The 27,193-nt window shown below is 42.2% G+C and overlaps 1 protein-coding gene and 1 long non-coding RNA gene across 4 annotated transcripts in view; one reads left to right on the forward strand and one right to left on the reverse strand.

The window, feature by feature from the left end:
- Window positions 1-6,139, forward strand: part of LOC123620047 (uncharacterized) — a 32,005-nt gene extending 25,866 nt beyond the window's left edge. For 2 of the 3 annotated variants that reach the window (XR_006728755.2, XR_006728754.2), the window contains exon 4: window positions 5,749-6,139. This is a non-coding gene — a long non-coding RNA (uncharacterized LOC123620047). Of the gene's footprint in view, window positions 1-3,199; window positions 3,333-5,748 lie in introns of those variants that run through there. The other variant, XR_012504086.1, reaches the window with a different exon arrangement.
- On the reverse strand, window positions 2,941-20,779 carry CCL28 (C-C motif chemokine ligand 28). The gene is made up of 3 exons (XM_010966317.3): window positions 20,305-20,779; window positions 8,706-8,832; window positions 2,941-3,659 (listed from the first exon to the last, which is right to left on the reverse strand). The coding sequence occupies exons 1-3, from the start codon at window positions 20,366-20,368 to the stop codon at window positions 3,470-3,472; spliced, it is 381 nt and encodes a 126-aa protein (XP_010964619.2). The 5' UTR covers window positions 20,369-20,779; the 3' UTR covers window positions 2,941-3,469.
- Window positions 20,780-27,193: the final 6,414 nt, after the last annotated feature.

Consider the following 27,193-nt stretch of genomic DNA (forward strand, 5'->3'; position numbering starts at 1 on the left):
CCTTCCCTCTAAAGGATTTAGACCCTGGGACTCTAGTCATCTTTTCTTCCTCTGGCCCTTGCTCCTTTCCTTAACTAGTCTAAAGGAGCCACCTCAGGCTCATGGATAGGACATCCTAAACAAAATGGGGACAACTACAAGTATCCCAAAAGACTCCCTGTTAGGATGCATATTAGTAAATCGGAAAAAGTTTAAAAAGAATAGTTGAAAAAAAATTAATTTTCCTTTGTAATACTGCATGGCCGCAATACAAACTAGGGGACAAAGAGGTCTGGTCAATGAGCAGATCACTAAATTACAATACCATCTTGCAGCTAGGCCTATTTTGTAAAAGAGGCCATAAATGGGGGGAAATCCCGTATGTCCAAATATTCCTCACCCTATACCAAAACCTGTCTAAGGAACTCCTGCCAGATGTTCCTGGCCCGCATCCCCTCTAAGCATCTCCTCCCACAAGAGCTCGATATTCTAGATGACCCCTTTATGAGTCCAGCTGCCCAAGGTCCACAGCCAGAAGTTCCTACTTCCCCCAACTCCAAGGCAGCACAGTCTTCCCCAGCATCTCCCTCACCAGAGGAAAGTCCTGCCAGTACTGCTCGAAGTGGGGCCACCTACCAACCTCCTACTACCAAACTCTGCCCCTTAAGGGAAGTGCCAGCCGGTGATGGGGAAACAATCAGAGTTCACGTCCCCTTTTCTATGGCTGATTTAGCTACTTGCAAGGAGAAATTTGGACGTTTCTCCAAGGACCCCAGTAGGTTCATGGAAGAATCTGCCAGGCTACCAATGGTCTATGAGCTTACCTGGAGGGACCTACAGGTCCTCCTTTCAACCTGCTGCACTTTTGAGGAAAAAAGCTGGATCCTTGGTACAGCCAGGGCATATGCTGATAAACTGGCTGCTCGCAACCAGAGACACATAATCTACCTTACTTGGGGGGATGTAATCCCTGACCAAGACTCCCACTGGAACCAAGACCTGGGACACAGCCCTCCTCATGCCCCACACCTGTTTTCCTGCGTCACCACACCTTTACCTGCCAGGGAACCATAAGTTTGTTCTCTATGTCTGAGTCTGTTTCTGTTTTGTAGATAAGTTCATTTGTGTCCCTTTTTTTTAGATTCCACATATAAGCGATATCATATGGCATTTTTCTTTCTCTTTCTGGCTTACTTCACTTAGAAGGACAATCTGGGAGGTGCTTTTGTCATAAGGGTGGAACCCTTATGAATGGGATTAGTGTTTTGTAAAAGAGGTTCAAGAGAGCTCCCTAGTCCTTTCCACCACATGGGGACACAGAGAGAAGTCTGTAGTCTCCAACCCTGAAGAGAGCCCTCACAAGACACCAAATCTGCCAAAACTGTGCTCCTGGACTTCCCAGCCTCCAGAACTGTGAGAAATAAATGTTTTCAAGCCACCTAGTCCCCAGTGTTTTGTTATAGCAGCCAGAAGGGACTGAGACATTAAGGACTCATTTTTTTCTCAAGATTACCTATTTTATTATATTTTCATATTAAAAAGCATGATGCGGTTGAGTGGAAGAATGCTGTATTTTTTGACAAAAATCTGTCTTTATGTTGAAAAGAAGAACCCAGTGAGGGAGATTTTGCAAAACAAAGGCTATAAATAGTGTGTGATTCCCTCCACTACTTAAGAGTAAAACTCAGTAAAATCTGGTTGGGACCTATTTTAATCTGTGAAGATGGTTATTGCCGGTATCAGCTCTAACAATGCCAGTAGCAACATGTCTTAATTCTGCACCCAAGTAAAACTGTCAGCCCATCCCCTGGCCCTTTGTTGAAGCACCAGATGCACAGATCTTTACCTGAATTCCCCTCCCTCCACCCCACCCCCAGGTCCACACCTTCCAGGATTCACTGCTGGGGCTAATGGGAAAACGGGAAGTGGAGCCCTGGGTAAAAGGCTTGTCTTGGCCGCTTACTGTGTGCCCTTGGGCAAGTCATTTTACCCCTGTGAGCCTCTGGTTTCCTGATCCTTAAAGTGGAAACATCAATACAAAGCCCGCAGGATTGTTGGTAAGAATAAGTAAATCACATGCTAAACTAGTGTCAGTGAGGAGTATTAGACAAAGGAGGTCTGGTGATATTTTAATCTACATCAGGCTCAGCACCTCCGTGTGCTCCATTATCACACTCAAGTCATCCTGGCAACACCACGGGCAGAGCGGACGCTGTGCTTCTGCCATCTGGTGGCTGTTTGTGAAAATTACCTCTTACTCTACATCTCGGAGCCTCTGTGAACAAGGAGGCCAAAAGAGGAGCAGAACAGTGGGGACAGACCCACAACGTAGGGGAAAGGTGGGTTAGGAGTTCAAGGATATAGGCTCCTTATTTAGGAGAGCGTAAAATCATCCCACACCAGACCCAACTCCGGACCCCTTCCCAGTCTGCCCCCAGAACCAACTGGGAGGCAGACAGCTCCCAGAGGAAAGCAGGCATTCCTTTTTAGTGTCAGAATTTGTCAATCCAAACAACAGTAGTTACTCAAACTACGCATTTTAAGGTGATATTCAGCTAAAAGTTTTCTATGAAGTAAATGAACTCCACTGTTCATGAACTCTAAATAATGCAATAATATACAAATTCACATAGGAAGCATTCTTACCAAAAATTGTTAAATCCGAATATGATCCTGAGGAAACAGACAAACCAAGAATGTGGAACCAATTCTTGCCTGGGCTCCTTTTTTTTTTTTTTTTTTTTTAATTCATGCCATGGGAAGAAAAAAAAAGAAAAAAAGCAGGGATTTTTTTTAGATGGAATGATACTAAAGAAATATAACAATTAAATTGCAATATGTAAACTTTGGTTGAAAAAAAATCTAATGCTCTGGAAAAAGTTGGAGAAATTTGAATGTGGAATGTTAATACATATACTGTGTATACATATGATGAATTGTTTTTAGGTATAAAGCTGATAGTGTAATTAGACAAAGTCTTTATTCTTGAGGGATGCCAAGTTGTACACTAAAAAATATTTAGGAATAAAGTGTCATGATGTTTGTAACTTCTATTCAAATTGTTTAGCAAAAGAATTATATATTTTTATACATAATGTTTTATATACATACGTACAAAGAGAGAAGAGAGAAAAAAAACAAGTGTGGCAGAATATTAACAAGGATTAATCTAGGTGAAAGGAATACAGGTGTTCATAGAACATTTTCAACTTCTTTGTAGGTTTGGAAAACATCATAATGAAAAAGTTTTTGAAATTAGATCTGTATGCTGCTCTTAAAATATTATATGAAGATAAGTATTCTCTTTTCATTTCATTTTTCAGTTGAATACATTATTGGCTACATTTGCATCTATATAATTGTTCCCTTAAAAAATATATTTTGTTTTGCCCTGTTGGCTTCCAGTAAGGAATATCCACGTGATATAGTTCTAATGAACTATGGCCAAGTTCACTCAGGACTCGTCTGTGTAGCTTCATCTGTACCCTCTCTAATAAGGAGTTTTGTGGCCATGTGTTTCACGCTTCCCCTGATGTGCCCCTTTACTGTTCTTCCTGCCATGGTGTTTCTTCTGGCAAACGTTGCCTTTAGCATCTTTCTTAGCTGCTTGTTCCTTCATCCACTGCTTAATAACATGATTGTGTGCGCTGACGCAGATTCTTCTGCGCTTGACATGAAGGCTGTCAAGAAGAGAAGGGGGAAAAAAAATCACTGACAGAAAGTACAAGTAGATTAAAAACATAGTGAATTTATAGGCAGTTCCCTGTTCTAGACACAGTGTATGTTAGAGACTGAATCCTAAAGCTGAGGACCACAAGGATGAATCTTGACTTGACTACACTTCTGCCTGTGGTTGCTCAGACATCTGCAGAAAGTTTTAAAAGTATTATAAGGAGAAGGAATTGGAGAAGGGAGAGGAGATGGGGAGGGGGAGGGAGGGAGAGGAAAGAAACTAAGTAAACCCAATTCTTTTTCCTGACTCCAAACTTCACCCAGCAAAACCAGTTTCTTCCTAACTGCCCATCTCAAACACATCTGCCTCCATAAGATTTTTCCAGATCCTCACAACTAAATGCCCCTTTTTCCTTTGAATCTCATGGCACCAGTTACGTCTCTTCTGGCACTTAGTTTACTCCATCTTTTATCTGAGTGCCTGTCTCAGACTCTCCTTTCTCTGTGGTGTTATGCTCCTTGAAGGAGGAATAGTCTGGAAGTGTCTTGAAAAGGCCTTGTTCACAGCAGGAATTCAGTGATTAGTTGTAGACATGAAGTCAAAATTGTTCAAAATAAGAACAGTCTGGTTTTATTTCAACAAAACAATCAAAATGTTCTAGGCATCTGTTAACATTTAAATAGAATATAGATCTACACCACGTCTCAGAATGTGTTTTTGTTATCATTTTTCTGTATGAAGTTTTGACATTGGGGTGGGAGAATTCTACAGCACCTTCACAATTTCTGGTACCTAGAAGAATTCTTGTTACAAAAGATATTGTGACTTTTAATTCCCCATCAGACACCATCCAAATCTTAGTAAATGTTGAAAATACTGCTGGCTCTACCTGTACAATATTTCTATGTCTGAGTAAATTAAAATGCCTCTTTTCTGTAGGGGTAAAAACGGGACTAGAAAATAGGCTGCCATTTCCCCAGATGGAAGAGGAATCATCAGCTAATGTGGGGACTTTTGAAAAAGGGAGGAATGTTGGGAAAGGCTTGAATGAGCTTGAGCATAAAAAGCCCAGAGTGTGGGATTATTCATTTGAAAGAAGTGAGGCATCTTAATAGGAGAACAACACATTCTCCAAGTGTATCCGACTGAGAGGTCTTCAAGAGCAGAGCTCTTTCTCACGGAGGCCAGTTGGTTTGCCTTCAGCTGTTACAGGAGAAATCTTGGCTGGAGCACTAATGTGGAAGAGAAAACAATAAACAAGAAAGAGCTGAAGCTCCTATCCTTCCCGAAGGGCTAAACCCCCCTCTCCCCGTGGTGTCAGCGAGCAGCTGAGCAGACATCCAGTGGACAAAGTCTCTGCCGATACACCCAGATAAGCCCGTCGGTTGCCCCGAGAGAGAACTAGGGCTCGATGCCGTTATTCCGTGGGGAGTGAGGAGCCTCAGGGAGGGGCACCGGCGCTGGGGCTGCAGGAGAGAACTGGATGGGGGAACACAGACAGGATCTAGGGAGGAGGAAAGCCACAGGAGAACAGGCAACACCTGCCAAGTGGGACCCTTCTCAAAGGCCTACCCAGTGGGGCCTCAACATCTCAATGTAATACAAGGAGGGGAACAATTAGCTGCCAGAACACACATCCCAAATCCAAGATGTTCTGATGTTGTAAAACCCTGAAGTTTAAAGATGGCTGATACCCCGACTTGTATCCCACGTGTATTCATCAGGATAAAAAGAGGTGAGGTAATGTGGGCAAGGAGGTAGCCTATTTCACTCTCCCTCCCCTCTCCCCAACTCCACAGTATTCTGATGGACACTGACCCCACCCCACTGTGGATTTCTAGGTGGAGAGTTTTGACTCTAAGAAACCATAAGGCTGTTCCCCTGATTTTTTTCCCCCCACAAGAGAGTTGCTAGAAACAGGCCAACAGATTTAAAGGGATGGACCTGCCGTAGAAATTATACCTATCATTGTTCCCTGAATTTTATTTCTTCACCCATTTCTGTAAGTACAACGGTCCTTCAACAACCACTTTGGAAAAAATACGGAAACCTCTCAAATTACATTATTCAATAACCAAAATTTTTCTTTCCAACAGGTAATGTCTATATGATTCAAGAAACCTCTGCCTTCTGCCCAAGATAAACAACTTTGCATTGTGTTTATGTTTAGAAACAGCTAGAAGCTCTTTAATGAAGTCACTATAGTGGAATTTTAAACGAGCAAACTGCTATCTCAGACGTCAAAAATTACAGTGATCGTTTATAGGGTGTGAAACAAGGGGCCTATTTCTAGGCAGAAAAGGAGAAGGAATTAAATCTAGTGAGTTCACTGTAAGTTAATTTATATTAATTAATTGTGGTTAATAATACATGCTCTTTGGGAATTATATTTCCAATACTTGCAATGTTTTCTGCTTCTAAAACACTTGTCTCCAACCTTAAAGTGTTTATACACATTCAAAATTAGGAGACTACATTTTGGATAAGGAGAGGGATATTCTGTAGTAAAACAATTTGAAAACAAGAGAACATTTATCTATTTATGTCAAATGTCAGGAAACACAACAGAGATGATCTGTAATTTATGATTACAAAATACTACATAGTCATATTTCATCTTATCTCAGACCAAGTCATAACTACTCAATATTTTTCTGCTGCCTTTTCTCTACAGAGAGGTCAATTTACAAATCAGTACTTGAATAAAGTATTTTTTAGATCCAAGTGATTGGCTTTATAGTTTTCCTTTTATTAAAATTGAGTCTTCTTTAAAATGAAGCTTGTTTTTGATCATATTTTCCCTTATCGAAGTGAGGACTTAACATCATTCCTGTTCACATCATTTCTGTTCCTATACCTTTTAGATCTCTATCTCACCTGCTTATTCCAAAGAAAACTTCTCTGAAAATCCTGTTACCAGTGTATCCCTGATGATCACCTGCATCTGTCTCTTACTCTTACACACACACAGAAACTTTCTCTGGTTCTTTCCCCATGGCTTTCCGGGAGTCCCCTGGGAGCCCTTCCAAGTTCTGAAGGTGACATATGCCATGAGGTGGAAGGAATTGAAAGCAGAGAATTTGGTGTTTCTGAGAGTAGCCAGAGCAGCCTCAGGCAGGTAGACTTCACACCAGTATCCAGAATCTCCAATTCTCCAGAGCATTGGCTATGAACTGCCTATGAATTTTCACTCTCCAACTATTACCAGCACTGTTTATTAAAATTAAATAAAAACTGGTAGACTCTTGGCCAGGCATATAGTAAGGGAGTTTTTCAAAGAAGCTGAGAACTTGAAGCACCCCTCAGAAGGTACCTCATTATCTAGTATTCCCTGGGTTGCTACAGGATACACTGGTTCCCACTGACTAAACTGGGCTGATAGATCCAGTGAGCTGGCATGATTTGAGGAGATGTTGAGAGGGTTTTCCATCCTCTCTCTTCTCCCACATAGACACTCATGCTTATTCAGAGTTGGAGAGGGGAAGGTAGAGCTCAAATGGTAGAGCACTTGCTTAGCCCAAGTCCTGGGTTCAATCCCCAGTACATCCGTTAAAAAGACTAGTAAAAAGTAAATCAATAGACCTAATAAACTCCCCCTCCCCCCCAAAAATAAAAAATACAATGTCTGGGCCAGGAATTGTCTTCCTCTGCACACTGATGCTTAAACTTTGTTGGATCTAAGATCCTTTTGAGGAGCTTATAAAACCAACGACCTTCTCCCTGGAAAAATGCTCCCACATTCATACCCACAAACTTCAGGGGGTTCATGGTCCCCAGACCTGAAGGAAGTCTGTCAGTGGACATCTTCCAAATGCTTCCTCTGCACTTCTAAGAACCCTGTCTTGGAGCAGTGTTTCTCAAAGATGAGTAACGGATGGATTCCTTTGAAAGGGGGCAAGGGGAAACTTAAATCTCAGAGACTAGTCTGCGTGACCCAGTTGGATAGAGTCTCCCGGAGATTCCAGGAGGGCAGACTATTTTGTTATTGCTGCATCTCTTGCATATAGAATGATGCTTGGTACATCATAGCTAATCAGTAAAATATTTGTGGAATTCATTTAATAAATAAAGAGGTTCCCCAGTGACTCAGCAACTCAGGCATAAGCAGTGGGCTTATATGTAGCCCAAAGGGCTCATCAGTGTCACCTTGGAGTCCTGCTGAAACCAGCACTCCTGGGAGATGCCCAGTGTGGGAGTTTGGGGAGAGCATGCTATGTGTAGTCCCACCATCACTTCTTTTTCCCCACCACCACTTTTGAGAGCCTTTGGAAGTATACCATGTTCTGAACGAAGACACCTAACTTCACACCCCATTTGTGCCATTCACTCGCTGTCTGTCACCAAGTGAACTATGTAGTCTCCCCAGTGACAGCGTTCTCCTGTGTGACATGGAGATAATGTGTGCCTTCCTCACAGCATTACTGTCAGAATCCAGATTTACTACATACCAGTGCCTCGCGGAATTTAAACTCTGGGGAGACGTTAAGTACATCTAAGTCCAAAGTTCTGAATAACTGGGTCAGGGGTGGGGATAGGAGGGGTGAGAGGGTTCACCATGTGCCAGTGGCTCAGAATCAGAAGCAAAGGAGGGCATCGGAACTTGACTGCGTGGACCACCTGTGACAGGTACGGACGTCTCTACACATCTGTTTGAATGTTACGTGCACACTTGACGAATTCAGATAGTAAAAATGACAGAAATCCATTTACTTGCTGAAAAAAAGTTAGCAAAAGCCATGAAGTAGAACAGAGTCGCCTTCTGTTTTTGCTTTTGTTCTCACTCAGAATGTCCCTCGTTTTGCTTAGGAAGGTCGTGCACATAGCCTGATGACTGAAGGCACGTAGCCCTCAGCGCAGCACCGCAGGGCGGGGAGCAGAGGGCTACCCTGGGGCTCTGGACGCCCCGGGACCTTCACTCCGCTCTCCCCTCCCAGGTTTAAGTGAGTCTTTGTATGTTGTGTAACAGGCAAAGCCTCTCTGACCTAGACCTGTTGTCCATTGGTGGAGAAGTGGTCTCTGTGCAGGTTTAGGCCTCCTGCGGCAGCAAACTCACATGACAGCAGCCAAGTCACAATCCCCGTCAGCTCTCTGAATGCGACACACATTCACTCTTTCCAGAAGCCTTCTGGAAATATGATGTGAAACCTCGGTGCAGCAGCTGGAGGCAATGGGGAGTATGGCTAAAAGAAGAAAAGGAAGAAATGTTAAATCTTACAGCTTATACAACACTGGCCTGGCGCCCGTCTCAAAGACTCCAGAGAAACAATGTCAATCCACTTGAGCAAGGGGCTAACACTCACTGGGGGGCCCTATGTATGCAGATCCGGGGACGGGACACGTCTCTACCTTCCAGAACTCACACTATATTTGGGGAAGATAAAACTAAGTGCAAAGACATAAAATATATGAAGAGATGAAAAATAGCTCCAGACAACGACCTTGGTGGGGTTGCAGATAGGACTTGATTAAAGAAGAAGTGAGGTTGACAGGGTGTCCCACAAGCTCAGAAGAGAGGAACCATGTGGGCCTCTGGAGCAGGTTTGACATTTACCCACTGGGGAAGGACTTGACTCAATCTTGGAGGACTTGGATGGGTGAAGAAAACCTGAGAAGACTTGTCCAGGCTAAAGGAAGTACATGGTCTAGAGTTCTGAGATAGGAAAGCCCAGGGCACGTTTAGGGTATGGAGAGGAATAGACCACTATGTCTGAACTGAGTGGCTGGGAAGGTGAGTGATGGGAGATATGGTTCAAAAGATAGACCGAGGTCACACCTCTGAGGCCTTGTATGTCTGTCTAAGGAGGTTTATCTTTTATGAAATGGAGTCCATTTAAGATTTGTGAATGAGGAAGGGTTTTAGGAAAACCTGTCTTGATAAACAAGTGGGGAGCGATGGGGGCAGAAAGTCAAGTTAGGAGGAACTGATGTTGTCCAGCTATAAGGAGGAGATGGCAACACAAATCCGAAAGGAAATCTAACCCCACACTGAAATGTGTTTCTGCAAATTCGTAAGGCCACGTGCACACAGTATTCTCCCGTGCTCCCCATAATGCATTGGGTAGCTTTCTCTGTTTTTCTGTTATTTGAAAAAGTTTGTGTAAGACAAGGATTGTCTGTTCCTCGTGTTTGGTAAAACCTCTAAAACCATCTAGGCCTGATTTCTGTCTGAAGAAAAGATGTTCAACCTTAACTTCATTTCCTTAACAGTTGTATGTTTATTTAGATTTTTCTATAACTTCTTGAGTCAATTTTGATAGCTTTCTAAGAAATTGTCCATTTAATCTACAATTTCTAATGTATTGCTGATACTGAGCAGGACCCTGTGAACACCTCCCCCCCCCCAAACCCTGCCTCTTGTTTATAGAAAAGCTGAAGGAAGTATCCCAGGCCTCCCAGAGTCATAGAAGAGCAGGCTCAAGCAGTTCATTAGGACAAGCCTGCGGGCATTGGGGTTGGCAATGACTCTGACAACCTATCTCAGTGATTAACTGAGATTACTTCTCCCTTTCTCTTTAAAACTTTCATAGCTGAAAAGAATCTTTGGAGATTTTGGGGGGGCGGGCTGTGCCCACCAGATTGCGGGCATTCTGGTTAAAAACAACTTTCCTTTTTATTACCAAGGCTGTTGCCCAGGATCATACCCCTGCCCCTCCTTTGAGTAGAAATCAATTACTCTTATCTAAGTCTCAGGAGGCAACTGCAATCAGAAGAACCAATAGAGTCCAAGATGGTGGAGGATATGACTTCCAGTGGGCCTTGAGCCTCATTATACACTCATTATAATTCATTAGCATGCTAAGTGACACACCACCAGCACCATGACAGTTGACAATTGCCATGACAACAACCGGAAAAGCCCATACAAGGACTGAAAAGTCCGTACAAGGACTGACTGGTTCCACCACAGCTGGAAAGAGGACATTATGCCGAAGACTCTCATAAAAGTGTATGTGACCCGACCCAAGCTGGAGCTGTCTCCACCGGCCATCTTGGATGGCAGCTCCCTACTCAAGCGCTTCCTTTCCCTGCTTGAGCACTTTCCTTCCTTTTCCTCTTTTGAGAAATAAAAGCAGTTTTCGTTCTGTCCCTCTGCCTCAGCTGTGAATTCTTTCCAGCTGGCAGGCAAGGACCCACACCACACTTTGGTTGGCCTCCTAATTTAAGGGGTCTCACTATCCCCTAACATTGTCACTGAAAGTTCAAAACTTGCCACCCCAAAATATGCCATTCTGGCATGTTGATGATTTTAAGTTAAAATCACTTAAAAAAAAAAACAAAAACCAGCAGATGGAGAAAGGGCACTCTGTGCTGAAAGCCAGAGAGAAAACTTCCAAGTAAAAGGTGGTCTCCCTGCACCTGGGGAAGAAAGATATTTTTGGTAGGGGAGGGTGGCAGCAGCCCCTCTGGGTGAAGTGGGATTGTGTCTCCACACTATGGGAAGTGGAGGCCACGAAAAAACTGTACAAACAAACCTTGTTAAACTCGCCCTTATCTTCCTAGTCACTTTTCCATGCTTATCTGCCCTAGGCCAAGTTCCTTTGTCTTTCCACGTTTTCACAATTACCACTCTCTGTCCAAATAGTTATATAAGCCATAACTCTACTGCTTTTTTGAGTCTTCATTTCTTTATGGAGCTTCCCACGTCAAACAAAACTTAAACTAAATCAATTTATATGCTTTTCTCTTGTTAATTTATCTTTCATTACAGGGGCCCTGGTAGAGAACCTAGAAAGGTAGAGGAAAGTTTTTTTTTCCCCTCCCCTGCATCACAATATTACCTTACCGTATCTATAGTTAAGACTTCTTTTTTATTCTACAGTGTTTCAAGAAGTAGTTCCTGGGCAAAGTAATAGTTTCTGTGCAAAGTAACCGTTTAAAAACTTGGATCGAAATAATAAATAAAATATATTTATAAATTTACAAATACCACTTGGTTAGAAACTTAAAAATGCATTCGAGTCAGAGGTTAAAGGTGATATCACAAAATATTTATTCCGGAAAAGAGTGGAGGTACTACCTATTGTAACAGGTGGGATACAGCTAAATTTAGCCTAAATGCACTTATTTAAAACACAAACACGATAAAATAATTGTGCGTCCAACTCACGACCGTAAAAAAGGAAAATCAGAGGAAACCAATACAATACGGGGAAAAGACCCAAGCACGACGCTGCGCCGCTTTACGGCTGTCGCACTACACGTACATGTAGGCCAGGCGGCCGTGGACCGGAGAGGAGAGCGGGGGAACCGGAGACCAGGTGTGGGAACGGAAACCCCAGCCCAAGGAAGGGGCGGAGGAGGAGTGCGGAGCGGCAGCAACAGGAAGCGGGTGGTGCTGGTCGTTGTCTGTCTGGGCCACGTCCGCCGCCGCTTTTCCGGTCTGCGCCTGCGCAACCTGCTCGGCGCCACTGTCAAGGTGGGGCGGCTTTTCTCGTGCGCGCGCGCGCGCGTGTGTGGCGTGTGTGTGGCGCAGGGAGAGCACGTGAGCGGAGGAGCGGTTCACGTGTAATAAGTACTGCGCCTCGGGGAGGGTGGAGTCCCAGACCCGCGCGGCGCGGCAGCTCACAAGGCCACGGACGCCTGCCGGCGTGAGCCTCCCCTGCGCGACCCGGGGAACTGCAGGCACCTGCGCGGCTTCGGCCCGGACCCTGGACGCAGCGCGAGTCCCGCCTCTGCCTCGCGGCTCCTGGGGACGCGCTTCCGCGGTGCGGGCAGCGGGCCGGGGCGCGCACGGCCAGGCCTGGCCTACCGACGGCTGCCTTTCAGAGTTGTAGGAAAATATTAGTTGTGTTGTGCACGTCTTTCCTACCTCCGTTAGCGTTCTGATTGATCAGTTTCTTTTGGCGGGGGTGGAGGAGGCATTAGGTTCTTTGCTTTTTTAATGGAGGTACTGGGGCTTGAATTTAGGACCTCGAGCATGCTAAGCGTGCACTCTGCCACTGAGCTATACCCTACTTCCTTGATTGGTCAGTTTCTGATGCGCGTACGTAAAAAAATCTTACACTATTGTTGAGATTATGTCAGATTTTCTTGTCAGTCTGTTCACTTTTACAGTATATCACTTGGGGTTATATTTTCTAACGCATACGAGTATCTTCCTCGTCCTTCCCGGGATTGGAGTAGAAGGACTAGACTCAGGTGCCAAATTTGAAGGGGCACCAAAAAATTCAGTAATCAAGATGAATCATATTTTAATGCAATACTTTAAAAATAAGAATTAGAACAAAAAAATTCTATAGTAAATAAAATACTGCAGTTTTAAATAAAAACAAAATCCGACCCTGCAGTTGCACGACTCACCTTGGTCGCATCACTTGCCTCACCCTGTGCTCAGCCCTGGATGAACTTTGGTGAATTGATCATATTCATCTTTCCTTTAAGATTCAGCTAGTGCTGTTACAGACCTTTCGTATTGTTTTTTCTGGTATTAATAGTGTGACACTAAATTTTTGGTTAAATTTTTTATCCACCTTACTTTGTTTCATTTTGTTATCCTTTTTCTTTGCTTTTCCCCCTAGTGTTGGTAAATTTTTTACATTTCCTTTGTTAATTTTTTTTAACTGAAAACTTAGGCTTTGTAAGGTTAAGGAAAAACTTTCTTGGGAAAGTAGCAACAGTATCTCAACAAACGTTTTTGGATTTGAATCATTTGAGTAAGGGTATTATTTTACTAGTGAAAGTGATTATTACATCAGTAAAGTCCATAAGCATTTATTGAGCGCCTGCCTTGTATCACTGTTCCCGGTGCTAAGTATACAAAAATTAGTAAGTCATGACACCTGCCCGCCGGGTCCCTACAGTAGCAGCTGTTTTCCTAACATTATCTCAAAATACCTCCCTGCTGCATGTAACATTGTTACCCATTCCTTCCAAAAATTTACAGTATCCCTGGTTTACAAGACAGTAATTCTGCTAATATAGTCATCGCTCTGTATCCAACTGAGGGTGTTATCTCTTGCGACTTTAAATTTACTCCTTTTCCTTTTCTCATCTCATTTACCCATTATTTATAGTTAACCCAAGCCAGAAACCCATGGTCATTCCTTCCTCCTTCTGCACTCCCACAGCCAGTCACAAACTCCTGTTAAAATTCACTCCCTGAACATTTCTTATCTTTGTCTCCCCTTTCTCATCCCTGTTCCCGCTGCCCAAGTTCAAGACCTCATCAGTTGGCTCCTGCCCTACTGAGCTTCCCACTTGCCTCCTTTTTCCCAGCCTTACCCTTTCCCTACATGAATCTGTGTTCTTGCAGCACTCTGAGCTTTCCTGTCTTTACCATGTGTAAAGTTAAGGGTTTATTTGACTATGTCTCTTGACTGTGAACTCTCTTGGGATATCTTTGTACCCATGCCCCATAGCACAGTGCCTGGCATTAGTGCTCAATGTCACTTAAGCTGATCTGAGCTCTGTTTGGGTAATGGAGAATGAATAAGGGTTTTTCTTTAGTTAATTTGAAGACATTTGTTCCCCAGTACTTCTCACAGCATGGATACTGGAGTGGTCAGGGGATAGTCTTGAAGGGGGTTGGATAATTTTGTTCCAGAGACATGCCAACAGGCATTACTGCACAGTCACTAGGCGTGTGGAGACAGACTACCAGGTTCAAGTCCTGGCCCTGCTACTTACTAGCTGATGTTGGGTGCATTACTTCTCTGTATCTCAGTTTCTTTATCTGCAGTTTGGGGATAGTAATAGCACCTGCCTCATAGGGTTGTTGTGAGGCTTGTATGAGTTTATACACGTACGTGCTTAGAACAGGGGTGACATAGTGAACAATACGTGGAAACAAAAAAGACATCACCTGGAGGTCAGTATACAGCACAGTACCAGCTCCAGGTGTCACTGTGGAATGTGTCCTTTTTTCAATTTATTGCTCCTAAGCTTCAAATTCACCTTTAATTGCCTATTTTATGAAGTTAAGATGGACCCTTGTAGTGTAAGTACCTGACAGTCAGCTTTTTTGATTGTAATGTAAGTGCCTGGCATTAAGCTTTTGATTGCCAAGGCATCCATTTTAAAGAATAAACGTGTTGCCAGCTGCACAACTAGGTGAAGAGCCAGGCTGCCCCATCCTTGAAGTTCTCCTTTTAGAAATCATACTCCCCCTACCCTGTGAAGAACTTTCCCCTGCAAACTGTAGGGCAGACTGAATTGGTGTTTTGTTTTTGGTTATTCAGTGAGCCATGTCTGTGCCTTCTCCAACAAGGTCTGGATCACAGCTGGTCAGGGAAGGGGTGTAGGATCTCTTCCTTAAATACTCTTACTTTGCCGTAGGAATATCTGCTATTCCTATATTCTTTCCTGTCCTCTTCTTTCTGTTTTGAGTAGACAGATAGCTAGATATGAGCAGAGAAAGTGGGGCATGGGCTAAGTGGCCCATACATCTTGTGAATAATGGGGGTCCTTGGGCAGACCAAAGCAGGAACCTCTGGACTGATAAGAAATGACACATTTGGGTTGATAAGTGTTCTGGAGGCAGATAAAGAAAGGTGACATATGTCAGGCATCTCTGGTGTCTGAATGTAACCTCTTATGCCCTCTGAATGTAACCTTTTGCTCATGCCATTATTACAGTCATTCCAATAAAATTACCCTTGCAGGTCAGAAGTTCCCATCATGCACTGATGTCATGACACTTCTGATCAAGACTAAATAAGGATAAAAATCCCTCCTCCCCTCGGGAAGGTGGAGCTGGGATGGAAATCAGAAAATATGATCCCAGACCCCTCTCTCTCCAGTGAATATTCCACCTGTTCATTTTCACACCCCATATAACCATCTTGCCAAAGAAACTCAGCACAGCTACTCACCTAAGTCTGCCTGCTCTCCCCTTGAAAGCATACTATCACTTAATAAATCCTCACTTTACTTTCTTGACCTCTGTGTCTTGTCTCCGAGTTCTTTCTGCTGAATGAGAACCTACTCTCCATTAACATTTCTAGCCTATCTCTTGTTATAGTTGATAATTAGTTGTGTTAATTCTCTGTTCAAATTATTGTCTGGTTTCTGTCCCTTGATTGGACTCTGATTGATAATGGATGAAACTTTAATGTTCCAAATTGTTCCAGGAAGTTATTTGTTGTCTGTTAAGATGAATGATGCAAACTTTTAAGAAATGACTGTGTGTTGAACAGATACACTGTTACCTATGATTAAGTGGAAAAAAATGTAAGTGAAACAATATGTAGATTCTGGTCTGTGATTTTGCAGTTTATAAGAAATATATATATTTTGACATTCAGATGGCTGAAATATAGCTCATTCAGATGACCAAGTATATTTTTCAATATGTTTGATCTTCAAATATATGTGAGTTCCTGGCTCACAGCTCCCAAAACTCTTGGAATTTCCTGAGTGATAAGAGCAATGGAAGCATCATTTGGTTTCTTATCTTCAGTTCCAGAAAACACTTCAAAGTCATAAAGGTGAAACAGGTGTCGTTATTCATAACAAACCCTTTCTACCACGTCTCGGTTTATGTTAATGAAGGTAACTTTTGTAAAGCACCTAAGGATGTGGCCTGGTCACCAGGGCAACCAACCATGAATAGAGGGTTAGAACTTGTAGTCCCACCCCCTGATTTCCAGGGAGGAAAGAAGGGCTGGAGGTTGAATCAATCACCAATGGCCAAGGTGTTAATCAATCATGCGTACGTGATGAAGCCTCCACAAAATACAGAAAAAAAAAAAAAAAAAAAAAAAGCAGGGGATAGATTTAGAAGCTTCCACACTGGAGAACCAGCATGCTTCCAACATGCCACCAGTCTGGGCCCCAAGATCCTCAAGGACAGAAGCTCCTTTGTTTGGGACCTTGCCCTGTGTATCTCTTTGTCTAGCTATTGATTTGTTTTCTTTGTAATAAATCAGTAATCTAGAGAGAAAACAGGTTTTTCTAAGTTCTCTGAGCCATTCTAATAAATTGATCGAACCCAAGGATGGGAATCTTTGGAACCTACCTCCCATTTGTAGCTGGTTGGTCAGATGCACAGATAACAACCTGGGCTTGCCACTGGCATCTAAAGTGGGGGGCAGTGAGCCCTTTCCTTGTGGAAGCTCAGTCTGTCTCTGGGTAGATAGTGTCAGAATAGAGAGTTCAATTTTGTTTTTTGGTGTGGCGAAACGTATACACACACACATGTTGGAATTGGGTCCGGGAACCCTTTTCTGGTCCTATTTTTAAAAATCTTTGTGGCTATGTGTGGTTAAGCAGTTCCCCAAGTTCATATGGTTTGAATTCTGACTTGGCCTTTTGGAGTCCAAAGTCCAGACTCTTTCCAGTATCCAAGCATCTCTTAAACTGGGCTTCATTGACCTCTGGGAGGGGCCCTTGGATGTGTTCTCAGGGTCCATGAGCTTTACAGATGATGCCTAAATTTAATATGTCATCTCAGTGATAATCTTTAAATAGACATGCATGGTCTGGACCTTCTGGAAGACCATCTTAAAGAAACACTTGCAGGAGATTTGAATTTTGCTTTAGGTTTATGCTAGTGCTGTTACCAAGTCGGATACTACCTTAATTGTCCCACATCAATCAGAAGAGAACAGAGCGGAATTTCAAAATGGGTTGTGTGCTAAGGGGGGGGGGGAGCAAAATTATACCATCATGGTTCAATAGGAAAAGGTGGTGGAAAAACACTTCTTATTTGGAACAGGGTAGTTTATGCACATAAAGCTTGAAATCTTCGCTTCAAGTATCAGTGCTATATTTGTGTTTGGAATGGTGATTTTAGTTTGGGCCAAACATTAACTGTTATATTAAATTAATATTGTTACATTTAAATCTTGGCTTTGTAGTTGTATTTTTACTTAAAATTTATTTTGGCTTTATAATTGCAGAAGAGGTATATTCACAAGGGTTTTATACCTAGTTTTATGCTTATACATCAAGTGATGTAGTGAAATAATTTAGGAATCATCATTGAGAATAAGAATGTTTTCCATTAAAGGGACCTGTATATAACTGAAATTTGAGAAAATTGCTATTATATCACTCTGTTTCTCTGGACACAGAAAAGGATATTTTAAGAAAAAACACCCTGAACTACATAATAGATACGATGATTGGATTTTTTAATAAAATTTAGACACTTAATCCAACAATGTCATTGAACTCAGGGAATGCAGGACCTGTTGTTTTAATTAAAGGGCACACTTGGAGAGAAACTGAAGGGCACATTTACTGAGCACATCATGTCTGGCCTCTTGGGAACTACTCCTGGTGAAGTGGAGAGCCCCACTGTGCAGAACAACTTTCAAGTCCAAATGTATATTTTTGGCAACTCTCTCTAGTGAGTCTCCTATGATTAAAACAAAAGATGTTTTCTATTAGGATGCAAACAGCCAGTCCCTAGCAAGTATCTAATTAGGAGCCATCCTGCTCTGAGAAAGTGGGTTGTCAGAGGAAGCCAATTTGGGACTCAGTGAAGCAAAATCCTCCAACTTGTGTCTGCTGGACAAAAATGGACCCTTAGTCTTTAATGTATAATAAAAACAGCAAGGCCCACAAAGCCCTAGATCGTGGCTTTAAGTAATCTGGCTCTTGGCTGCTGGATGATAGACATTTTTATGGACTCATCTGAGTTCTGGGAGCCAGCAGCCACGTCAACAGGTATGGAGTATGCCCTATCTTTGGGTAGAATCCAGGGTTTTTAATTATGGATAAGTCAACTGCTTCCTGGTTTATGCGGAACATTTTGGAAATGCCAATCACTGAGCCATCACATCAAGATGGCCACTTCAGGCAACATTAAGCTAATGGAACATTTAATGTCTAGAAAAACAAAATGTATTTCCCACAGTCCCAAACTGGCATGGGCCATTTCCCTATCCCCTCCCCCAGCCGAAGACAATTGCCAAGGCCACCTATACTTCCTTCCCTGCACTCCTCAGTATTTACCTCCCTCCTTCCAAGCCTGACTGTCCCCCCAGCCTGAATCCCAGGTAGCCTCCCACAGGGTACCCGAGACACACAGACACTTGAATGGAAGTTTGCTACGGAAAGCAGTGGGGTTTGCTCTCTCAGTTCCATGACTGTTCTTAGGCTTAACCCCGACATCACTTATTTTTAAATGGCAGAAAGTTGCACTTCTCAGACAATGTGATTTTCCTACGACCCAAACTGCCTTAGGAAAAGCCCCAAGACTAACCCAGAAAGTTACTGTTGGGTCTTCTCAGTTCTCTTTCTTATCATCACCAGCTGCTCCTTTTCATACACCTTTGTGTTTTGCTGTCCCACCCTTTCTGCCAGAACTCAGTTCCTTGGAAACCTTGGCTGTGGGTCTGCCAGGGCTTCCCTCATTCCCCTACGCGCTCCGCCTGCCCTTCCTTCCCTCTCCTGTAGGAGGGCTGGTGCTGCTGCTGCTGCTGCAGCTGCTGCAGGGACAGCTGGAAACAGGCCAGGAAGCCGAAGTGGGAGATGTATGCACCTTTACTTCAAAGCTTTATGGAAAAAGAATTGCATTTCCAAAACTAGGAGTAAAGCCTTAGCAGGTGGACTTTTGGGAAACAATGGATGTGATTCCTAAAATTTCAATAGTGAAATTCTTTGAAAATTTACAGAAACATATAAAATGACAAACTTTTTGTTTTGAAAAGACAGATGGATAGAGATGAAGAATGGATTATCCAGATGTTTCCTGTGCACAGTAATGCAAGCCCAGTGCATCGGGCACTTTAATGGGGTCCCTAAGCAAATGCCTACAGGAACCAGGCAGTAGATAAGGTGATAGCCAGCTCCAGAGAAAGACTGAGGCTACTCAGCTCTAATTCTTGCCAGGAAATGTGGAACCGGTTTTGCCAGCTCTGATTTTTCAACAGAAGCTCTAAAATCCAATTGTGTCTGTGTGTGTGTGTATTAGTCTGTGTATATGAAATCTGTCAATTTAAAAATGTTGGCTTAATTTTTATAAAAGCAGATCAAACAAAACTTACATTTCACCTCTGTTCTGAATTTAGAGAATCCCATTCAGGGTAAAGTTTCAGAAAAGAAAAGTCAAATCAGTCAGGTATTAAATACCTATATTTAGGGTTTCCTTAAAAAATTAGAAAAGATTGCCTCTAGTCCAAGTGCAGTTATAATCTCCATATCTATGCTAGCAGCTCACAACTGAAGTTCTCTTTGATGTAATTTGTGTGCTTCAGTCTCTTTTATCCTGTGTCTCATTTTTAAGATCAGATTGAAGTTTTGGTTTTCAGTACCCACACGGCTGACTTTGTTCAGAAAGCTTGCAACTTACCAAGCCATAAACCAGAAGGGCAAGTCTGTCTTTCTTCAGAAACATGCACGTTTGTATTCGGACAGTTTAGCTGGTCCGGGTGAAGGGGGAGACAGTTGGATAATAGGGGCTTTCCTCCAACCTCTACCTGGGGGTTGTCTAAAACACTGTCATCAGAAAAGGAATCACTGCTCAAAGTTGCACTGGTGTGGAGGGATCTGATCCTCCTGGTGGCAAATTACTGATATTCCTGTTTAAATGAGGTTCCTTCCCGAAATTGCCTCTTGGAGATGAGGAATTCAAACCTATGCCATTCTTGTGTAGATATTTGGAAATTCATGCCCCTAATTGTTAGAGTACTTTGCTCCTTCCAGCTCCATCTTGGAAGGCAGCCCCCCCTTCCACTGGAGGCTTAGATAGCCAGCCCCCAACTCACCTTCCGAGGGATGAAGAGCCACACAGGCAGCCAAGGCCATGAGAGCGAGTCCTGTCTGCTGCATGCCTGCCTGCCCCAGCAGCTGCACGCCGCAGGTGAGGCTGTAAGATCAGGAAATGAGGCTAAAAGTGTCCTTGGGTGCAGAGAAAGAGCAAGGAGGAAAGCAAGCCAGAAAGCCCCGCCCTAGGAGGTACTGGAGAACCTAGTTCTTTCCTCGAGATCAGGCTCGCTCTTGAGCACAGAGCTGCGTTCTACCACCAGGGCGCCAGGCGACGTCCCTGGTGATCTGACATCTGGTGAGGTCATTGTGAGTTGGAGGTGTGCATCAGAACTTGGGAACCATTCAGAAAAATAGTTCCCTATGTGAATTCCTCCACAGCCTTATAAATCAGAATTTAGGAGTAGGTGACCAGTAATTTGAATTTTTAGAAAGCCTCCATAGGTGATTCTGATGGACAACTCTATTGAGAACCATTGCATAAAGGAATCAGAGTTTTTAAGTAGCTTGTTAAAACAGTTTCTGGGGACAAAGGTGGCAAGTCATAAAAAAAAAACATTATCTGGTGGAAAGATGGAAAAATCTGACCCCACGCTGCAGCCAAAGTGTTTCCAGTAAAGCTGTTAGTTTATTTAGGAGAAAAGTTATTACAGGTAGAGGGGCCTGTCCCCTCGAGGCTGGGCCTGGTGAAAAAGAGCCCCAGAGCAGGTACAAGCGGGCCAGAGGCGGTGTGGGTTCCACTCCAGCTGTGCTGCTGTTCAGCTTTGTGAATAAAACCACAGGGTAGGCTGAGGGTAATTGGACTCTAATCCCACCTTTTCTGCTAACTTGTTGCATAACCTCAGCAAATGTACTTAACGTTTCTGTAAAAAAAAGTCAGGCTGGATGATCTCCAGAGTTCTCCTGTGCTTCCTCTGACTGCAGTGTCTCATACAGTAGCCTCTTGTCCACATGTGGCCCTTGATCTGGTCCCACTTCACATGTGCCATAAGTGCAAAATGCACGCCCAATTGCCAAGACTTGGTACAAAGAAATAGAAAATATCTCTTTAATAATTTTATATTGCTTATAGGCTTAAGTGATAATATTTGGATATATTGAGTTGAAGAAGTTCTGTTATTAAAATTAATTTCATCTGTTTCTTTTTAATGTGACTACTTAGAAAATTCTGAATTACTTACGTCGCTTACACTGTACTTGCACTGGGCAGTGAGTGCTGCTTTATAAGGTCAGGAGCTTGAGGTCAGAATCGTGCCCCAGCTGTCAAGTTGTGGTACTTAACCAAGCCCCAGTTTCACTGCCAGGAACTGGAGTCACAATAAAATCAGAAAAGGGAGCACTGGGGGTTTGGGGCAAGGCAAAGAATGAGAAGACCCAGTCACGCAAGACCCAGTCACGCACAACAGCCATTCCAGACCCTGCCACTAAGCAAGGGGTCGTGCTCAAAGTCTTGGAATAGAGCACAGTGAAGCTGTGTGCACCTGCCATGACCACATAGCCTCCCTGGACCAAGCAGTGTGCTCTGAAGGTACGAGTCAGGGAAGCTGTGCAAAAATGATAGTCTGAATCAGCCATGTTTTAAAAATTACTTTGATTTACCAAAATTTACAAAATTATTTTGATTTAGAAAAACAACACTTGTGCAAAAACATTCATTCACCAGCCTGCCACTGTGCCTGAAGTTCCCTCCCTAAGGGTCCTTCCTGAGGACACTTCTCTGCAGTAGAAAGAAGCCTCTGTTCAGATGAAATGAAGGGTGACTGTTGGGTAATAGGAGTGATTTTAATCCAGCCGGAAGGCTGGGCTCGGTTTTGATGAGCCTGGGATTAGACAGACCCTGTGTACTTAACTCAAGAACTCTCACCTGTTGCTCTGTGTCACAGGGTAGCTTCCCTTTCATTGTGTACCTGTCTCCTCTGCTAGGAAATGTCATCATGGGCCTTCCAAGAAGAAGGCACAGGGACAGAATGTGGACTTGGAAAGCACAGGGGCCTCTCCTTGAGTTGTCACAGGTTATTAGCACTTCCCCTCTGCTTCCTGGGGGCCACTGCTGAGATGGTGGGTTGGGTGGAGGTTACCCTAAGACAGTTGGCGTGGCATGTGGAACCCAGAGCGTTAAAGCTTGCACTTGTCAAATTACCATCATTAGCATGGCAGCCTTGGGGCAGGGCATTAAGTCAGACTGGTGTTAAAAAGCACAGCTGATATCAACCAGCTAATTAGTCGGCCTGGGGTGAGGGCAAAATTGAATGATGAGATTTTTGTCTGGAGAGAACATGATGCAAGCTGCAGTTATGAGGTGTGTGTATCTATGTGTGGCAGGGTGTTCACTAGGCAGACGTGGACCAGAATTAACTGGGAAGGAGCTTCAAAAGAGTAGAACAACCTGGATTGTTTACATATTTTTACCTGTGCTTCTACAAAATAAAAGAAGGAGAAGCTTGGGAAAGGCGTGCCTTTGGAACCTAGGAATAGAGAGTTGGAGGGCAGAGCCATAGAATGCAACAGTTGGAGTACAATCTAAAATTGTGTATGGTTTTGTTTTCCATTGTCCTTGGCAAAGAATACCAGGATGCAAACTTTAAGATACATACACATTTTTTTTAATTTTACTAGGAAAAACCATATTATTTTCACTGCAAAGAGAAGTAAAATGTAAACCTCAGACTGTCATAAAAATACTTGATGCCATCCATGCTTTAGGTAAAATGGCTGGTTTGGGTTAGGGGGATGAAGATTTCTAGACAGTGCAGCTTTCACAAAATAAAATTAAGCCAGTGAATGTCCCTTAAAGATTTGTCTTGAAAATTAGTGTATAGATGGACTGTTTTGAAAATCATGCCAACTTTTAAATGTCCTAGAAAAATTTGCAGTCTCATGGGCTCCTTTCCTGAATTTTTTGGTAATGAGAATCATCAGTCACCTTTTTTAAAAACTGTGTGATATGAAGAGCCATGCAGGGGTGTCTTTTTCAAAACTGGGCTTCAGATACTTTATGTAGGCTCTGAGTTACAATTTTTAGGGATAGTATGTTGTTCTCTTCTGATTATAAAATTATTTTGGGTCCACTGTAGAAAATTTAGAGCATGTGAAAAAAAGTAGAAAGAAGGAAAATGTTTAAATATCCAGAAATAAGCTTTCTAAACCTTTGGTGCATATTCCTCCAGTCTTCTTTCTATGCACATCTAGTCATTCATTCCTTAAATAAACTACCATATGCATGATGCTGTGTTAGACCAATGGTGAGCAAAGGAGCCAGAGTCCCTATAGCAGGGAGGACAGATAATTCAGCAAAACTTAACAGTCTGGTCCAGTCAATGCCAAGTCAGACATGCAATGCTTAAGACTCTCCTAGCAGGGGCATTTCACCCAGTCTTTTAAACTGCTGCCTGGTTTAGTGTTTCATAACACTGACATATTGTACTTTATTGAACCCACCTCTAAACGCTAAACTTGTAGATTGTGGATTTTTTTTCACTGCTATAAACAATTCTGCAGTGACTCACTTATATGATGCAAACCTTTATGTTCATTCTTTAGAATAAATTTTGAAAAGCAGAACTGCAAAGTTAAAGGGCATAGTTATTTGAAGGGCTTTTCATACATATTTGGGCTGTTAAGCTGAACATTTTACGTACATTTTTTTTTCTCCAATACTTTCCACAATTTGCCAGCATCCTACAATGATGCCTCTAACTATATAAAGCAAATCACATGCTTTAAAGTAGCTCTGGAGAGCACATGCCAGGGCCCTTCTGAAGATCGTTTCCCAAATAAGGATTTCAGGACTCGCTTATGCAGGGCCCTTGATGCTCTGAGTGTACCATGTGTAAACAGGAAAAGCTGTCGTTCTCTGGGTAGACCCAGCCTTGGGACTCAACATCTGGAAAAACAGAAAGTGCTGACACAAATGAAAGACCCTTTCCTCTATTTAAAAAGGCTCAGGGAAGGAGGTACCCCTTCCTCTGGGAAGATGCAACTAGTATGTATGATTTGGCAAGCAAAGCCTGCTCTGCCTTTCACCCCGACTCTTTAACAGGTAGCCTTCTACAGTGCACAAACTGCACAACCGTCCATGGCAGCCCTGATCTTCCTGTGTCTTCTCCAGTCTTGTTGCCCTGGTCCAGACTATTTTTCCAGCCTTTTCTGTCTCATCTAGAAAATTTCTACTCCTTCTTTAAGGCACAGCTCCAATGTCACTCTGCATCTCCCTGCCCTCCTTTGCTTCCTCATCCATAGCCTTCCAGGCTGCTCCTTAAAAGCAGGAAACTCCTCTGATTAGCTTTGCCTTCCCTGAGTGCATCTCAGGCCAGACACACAGGAGGTGCTTCACTCATGTGTGTGAAAGAATGAAGTCACTGTATTCACCATCTTACATTTTCATAAATCTTTGTTCTGACTTAAAAAAAAAAAAACATGCTTTTTGTAAAATATTTATATAAATATAAAATACATTTTATATATTGTCAGAATATTGTATATTATATGAAAATATAAAAAATAATATGTAACCAAATAGCCAATCAAATGTGAACTCTTTAACATTTGGATGTATATCCTTTTAAATTTTTAATTTATAAGTATAGTTTATTCTTACAAAGATAGTCATATAACACTTCCTGTTTTGTGACTTTTTTAAAAAGTTGAAGTATATTTGATTTACAATATTATATTAGTTCCAGGTGTGCAGTATAGTGATTCAGTATTTTTACAGATTAGATTACATTAAGGGTTATTACTAGATAGTGGCTATAATTCCTGGTGCTGTGCAATATACCCTTGTTGCTTATCTGTTTTATACAGTAGTTTGTATCTCTTAATCCCACACCCCTGTCTTGCCCCTCCCCCCTCTGTTTTGTGACTTTTTTCCCATTAATAGATCAGAAATAGTCCCCCAGAGGCAAACTTACTGATTTGTATTGTTTTGTTCCTTGCAAGAGTTTACTAGTATTCAATTACGTGGTTTTGCCAGTTTATTTACTAGAGTACCCCCAGTTGCTGGATATTTAGGTAGTTTGGTTGTGTTCCTTTTCTGGTGTTTATTACTATTATGGAAATTCTGTGATAATCAGTTCTGTACACTTTGTTCACTCATCTCAACATTTTCTTAAATCAGTTTCTTAGAAACAGAACTTCTCAAAGGGCATGCCCATTTAAGTCGCTTTTTAGTATGTATTGTCAGCTTATCTCACGCTATTGTAAATACGTGCACGCCTCTGTCCTCCAGTAGAGAGGGGCTCAGTGAAGGCGGGACCTCTGCCTTACTCACTGTTATACCCCCAATGCCTAGCTCAGTGCTTAGCAAATGCCAGACGCTTACTGTTGAATGAACAAGAAATTGGGTTATTTGAACACACAGATCTTCATTACATGGGCAAAACCTTGCCAGTGTGATCACAGAAATCTACAGGTGGTACCCGTGGCCTCTTCTGAATATTTATGGTCTAATTGGTAATAATATTTTAAATGTTCATTTCTCAGAAGGAATTGTTTTCTGTGCCCTACAGAAAACAGAAAATTATGTATTGAGTTTTCCTTCAAGCACGGATGGTTAGTTATAAAAACATATTATCACCAAGGTATTTGAAGGCTTGAAACAGGAGCCAAGGGAGAGTGAGAAAGAGGGAGTATATGATATTTCAGAAACCTGTATTCTTTACAAACGAGATAGACCATCTTTCAGCTGAGATGGCTTTTAGGAGAGCCAGGCTCAGTCCCTTTTAGTTCTGAAGTTTCATGATTTATACTCATTAAATGTGCGATGGGGTTGGGCACCAGGTCTGCCAAAGTAAACAGAGCTAAGAATACAGGACGAAGCGGAAACAGTAAGAACCTACAGCCAGAGGAGGGAATTTCCCTCTCACTGAATTTCTCATTCCTGGCTAACACTACAGTTCCCGTTCCAGACTTGAGTTTATAACTTCTCTTTTTTAGCATTCATGCTTTCCATATAAGTAAATAATACAAATTCATCCCCATATCATCAGTTTTTTATGATGCTGAGGTACAGAAGTACAATGACTTGCATACAATTAATCAATAAATCGGGAATCAGAGCCGAACGGTAATCTCAAGCTAATAAAAAGAATGCCCTCAGGAAAATCTGAAAAAGAAGAGATATGAGTGAAGATTAGTCTTTCTGGATGTTAAAATATATTCTAAATCTACTGTCATTAAAATACTTACAGTAGACACAAACCACAGATGCATAAATCCAGAAAATATGGTGCTTATGTGAATTCAGTACATACTAAAGTTAGCATTTTTCATCAGGAAAAACTGGATTATTCAATAATGGTTTGAAACAACTGGTTAGCCATGTGGAAAAAGGTAAAGCTGAGCTTTAAATTCCAGGTGTATTACACATTTAATGTAAATAATTGAGATATAATTGTATCCAAAGGAAGTATGATTTTTTTAAAAAAATGTTGAAACAGGGAAGGACTTCCTAAGCATAAAACAAGACTGAGAAGCCATAAGGAAAAGAATGAAAAATTTGACTGTACAAAAAAATGAAATTCTCATGGAAAAATAAAACTCAATAAAAGACAAATGGCATGAAGTTGTATGTGGGGAGGTGACATTTGTAAGACAACAAACAAAGGGCTGTTATATAAGGAGATCTTGTATGTCAATAAGGAAGAGGCCAACGACTCAATGGAAAATTTGGCATGGATATGAACAGGCAGTTCACAGAAATAAGGCTTATAAACATTATTCAACATTATTCCACATTATTTGAAAGTACTTAAACAAATAAAAAAAAAAGATACATTATTCACGTATGAGACTGGCAAAGACCAAAGTGTTTTGTATTACATGGTGTTAGCAAGCATTTATTACATGTGATTAGTAGGAGTGAAATTTGGTGCAAAGTCTTAGGACACTAAT

The sequence above is a fragment of the Camelus bactrianus genome, chromosome 3 (assembly GCF_048773025.1).
Source record: "Camelus bactrianus isolate YW-2024 breed Bactrian camel chromosome 3, ASM4877302v1, whole genome shotgun sequence".
In the NCBI taxonomy this organism is placed as follows: domain Eukaryota; kingdom Metazoa; phylum Chordata; class Mammalia; order Artiodactyla; family Camelidae; genus Camelus; species Camelus bactrianus.

Coding starts and splice junctions, on each gene's coding strand:
- CCL28 (XM_010966317.3), bottom strand. CDS start 20,368: ATGCAGCAGACAGGACTCGCTCTCATGGCCTTGGCTGCCTGTGTGGCT. Junction 8,833..20,304: donor GGCTCTTCATCCCTCGGAAG/GTGAGTTGGGGG, acceptor TTCTTCTTTTAG/CCATACTCCCCATTGCCTCC. Junction 3,660..8,705: donor TGTGACTTGGCTGCTGTCAT/GTGAGTTTGCTG, acceptor TCTTCTTGACAG/CCTTCATGTCAAGCGCAGAA.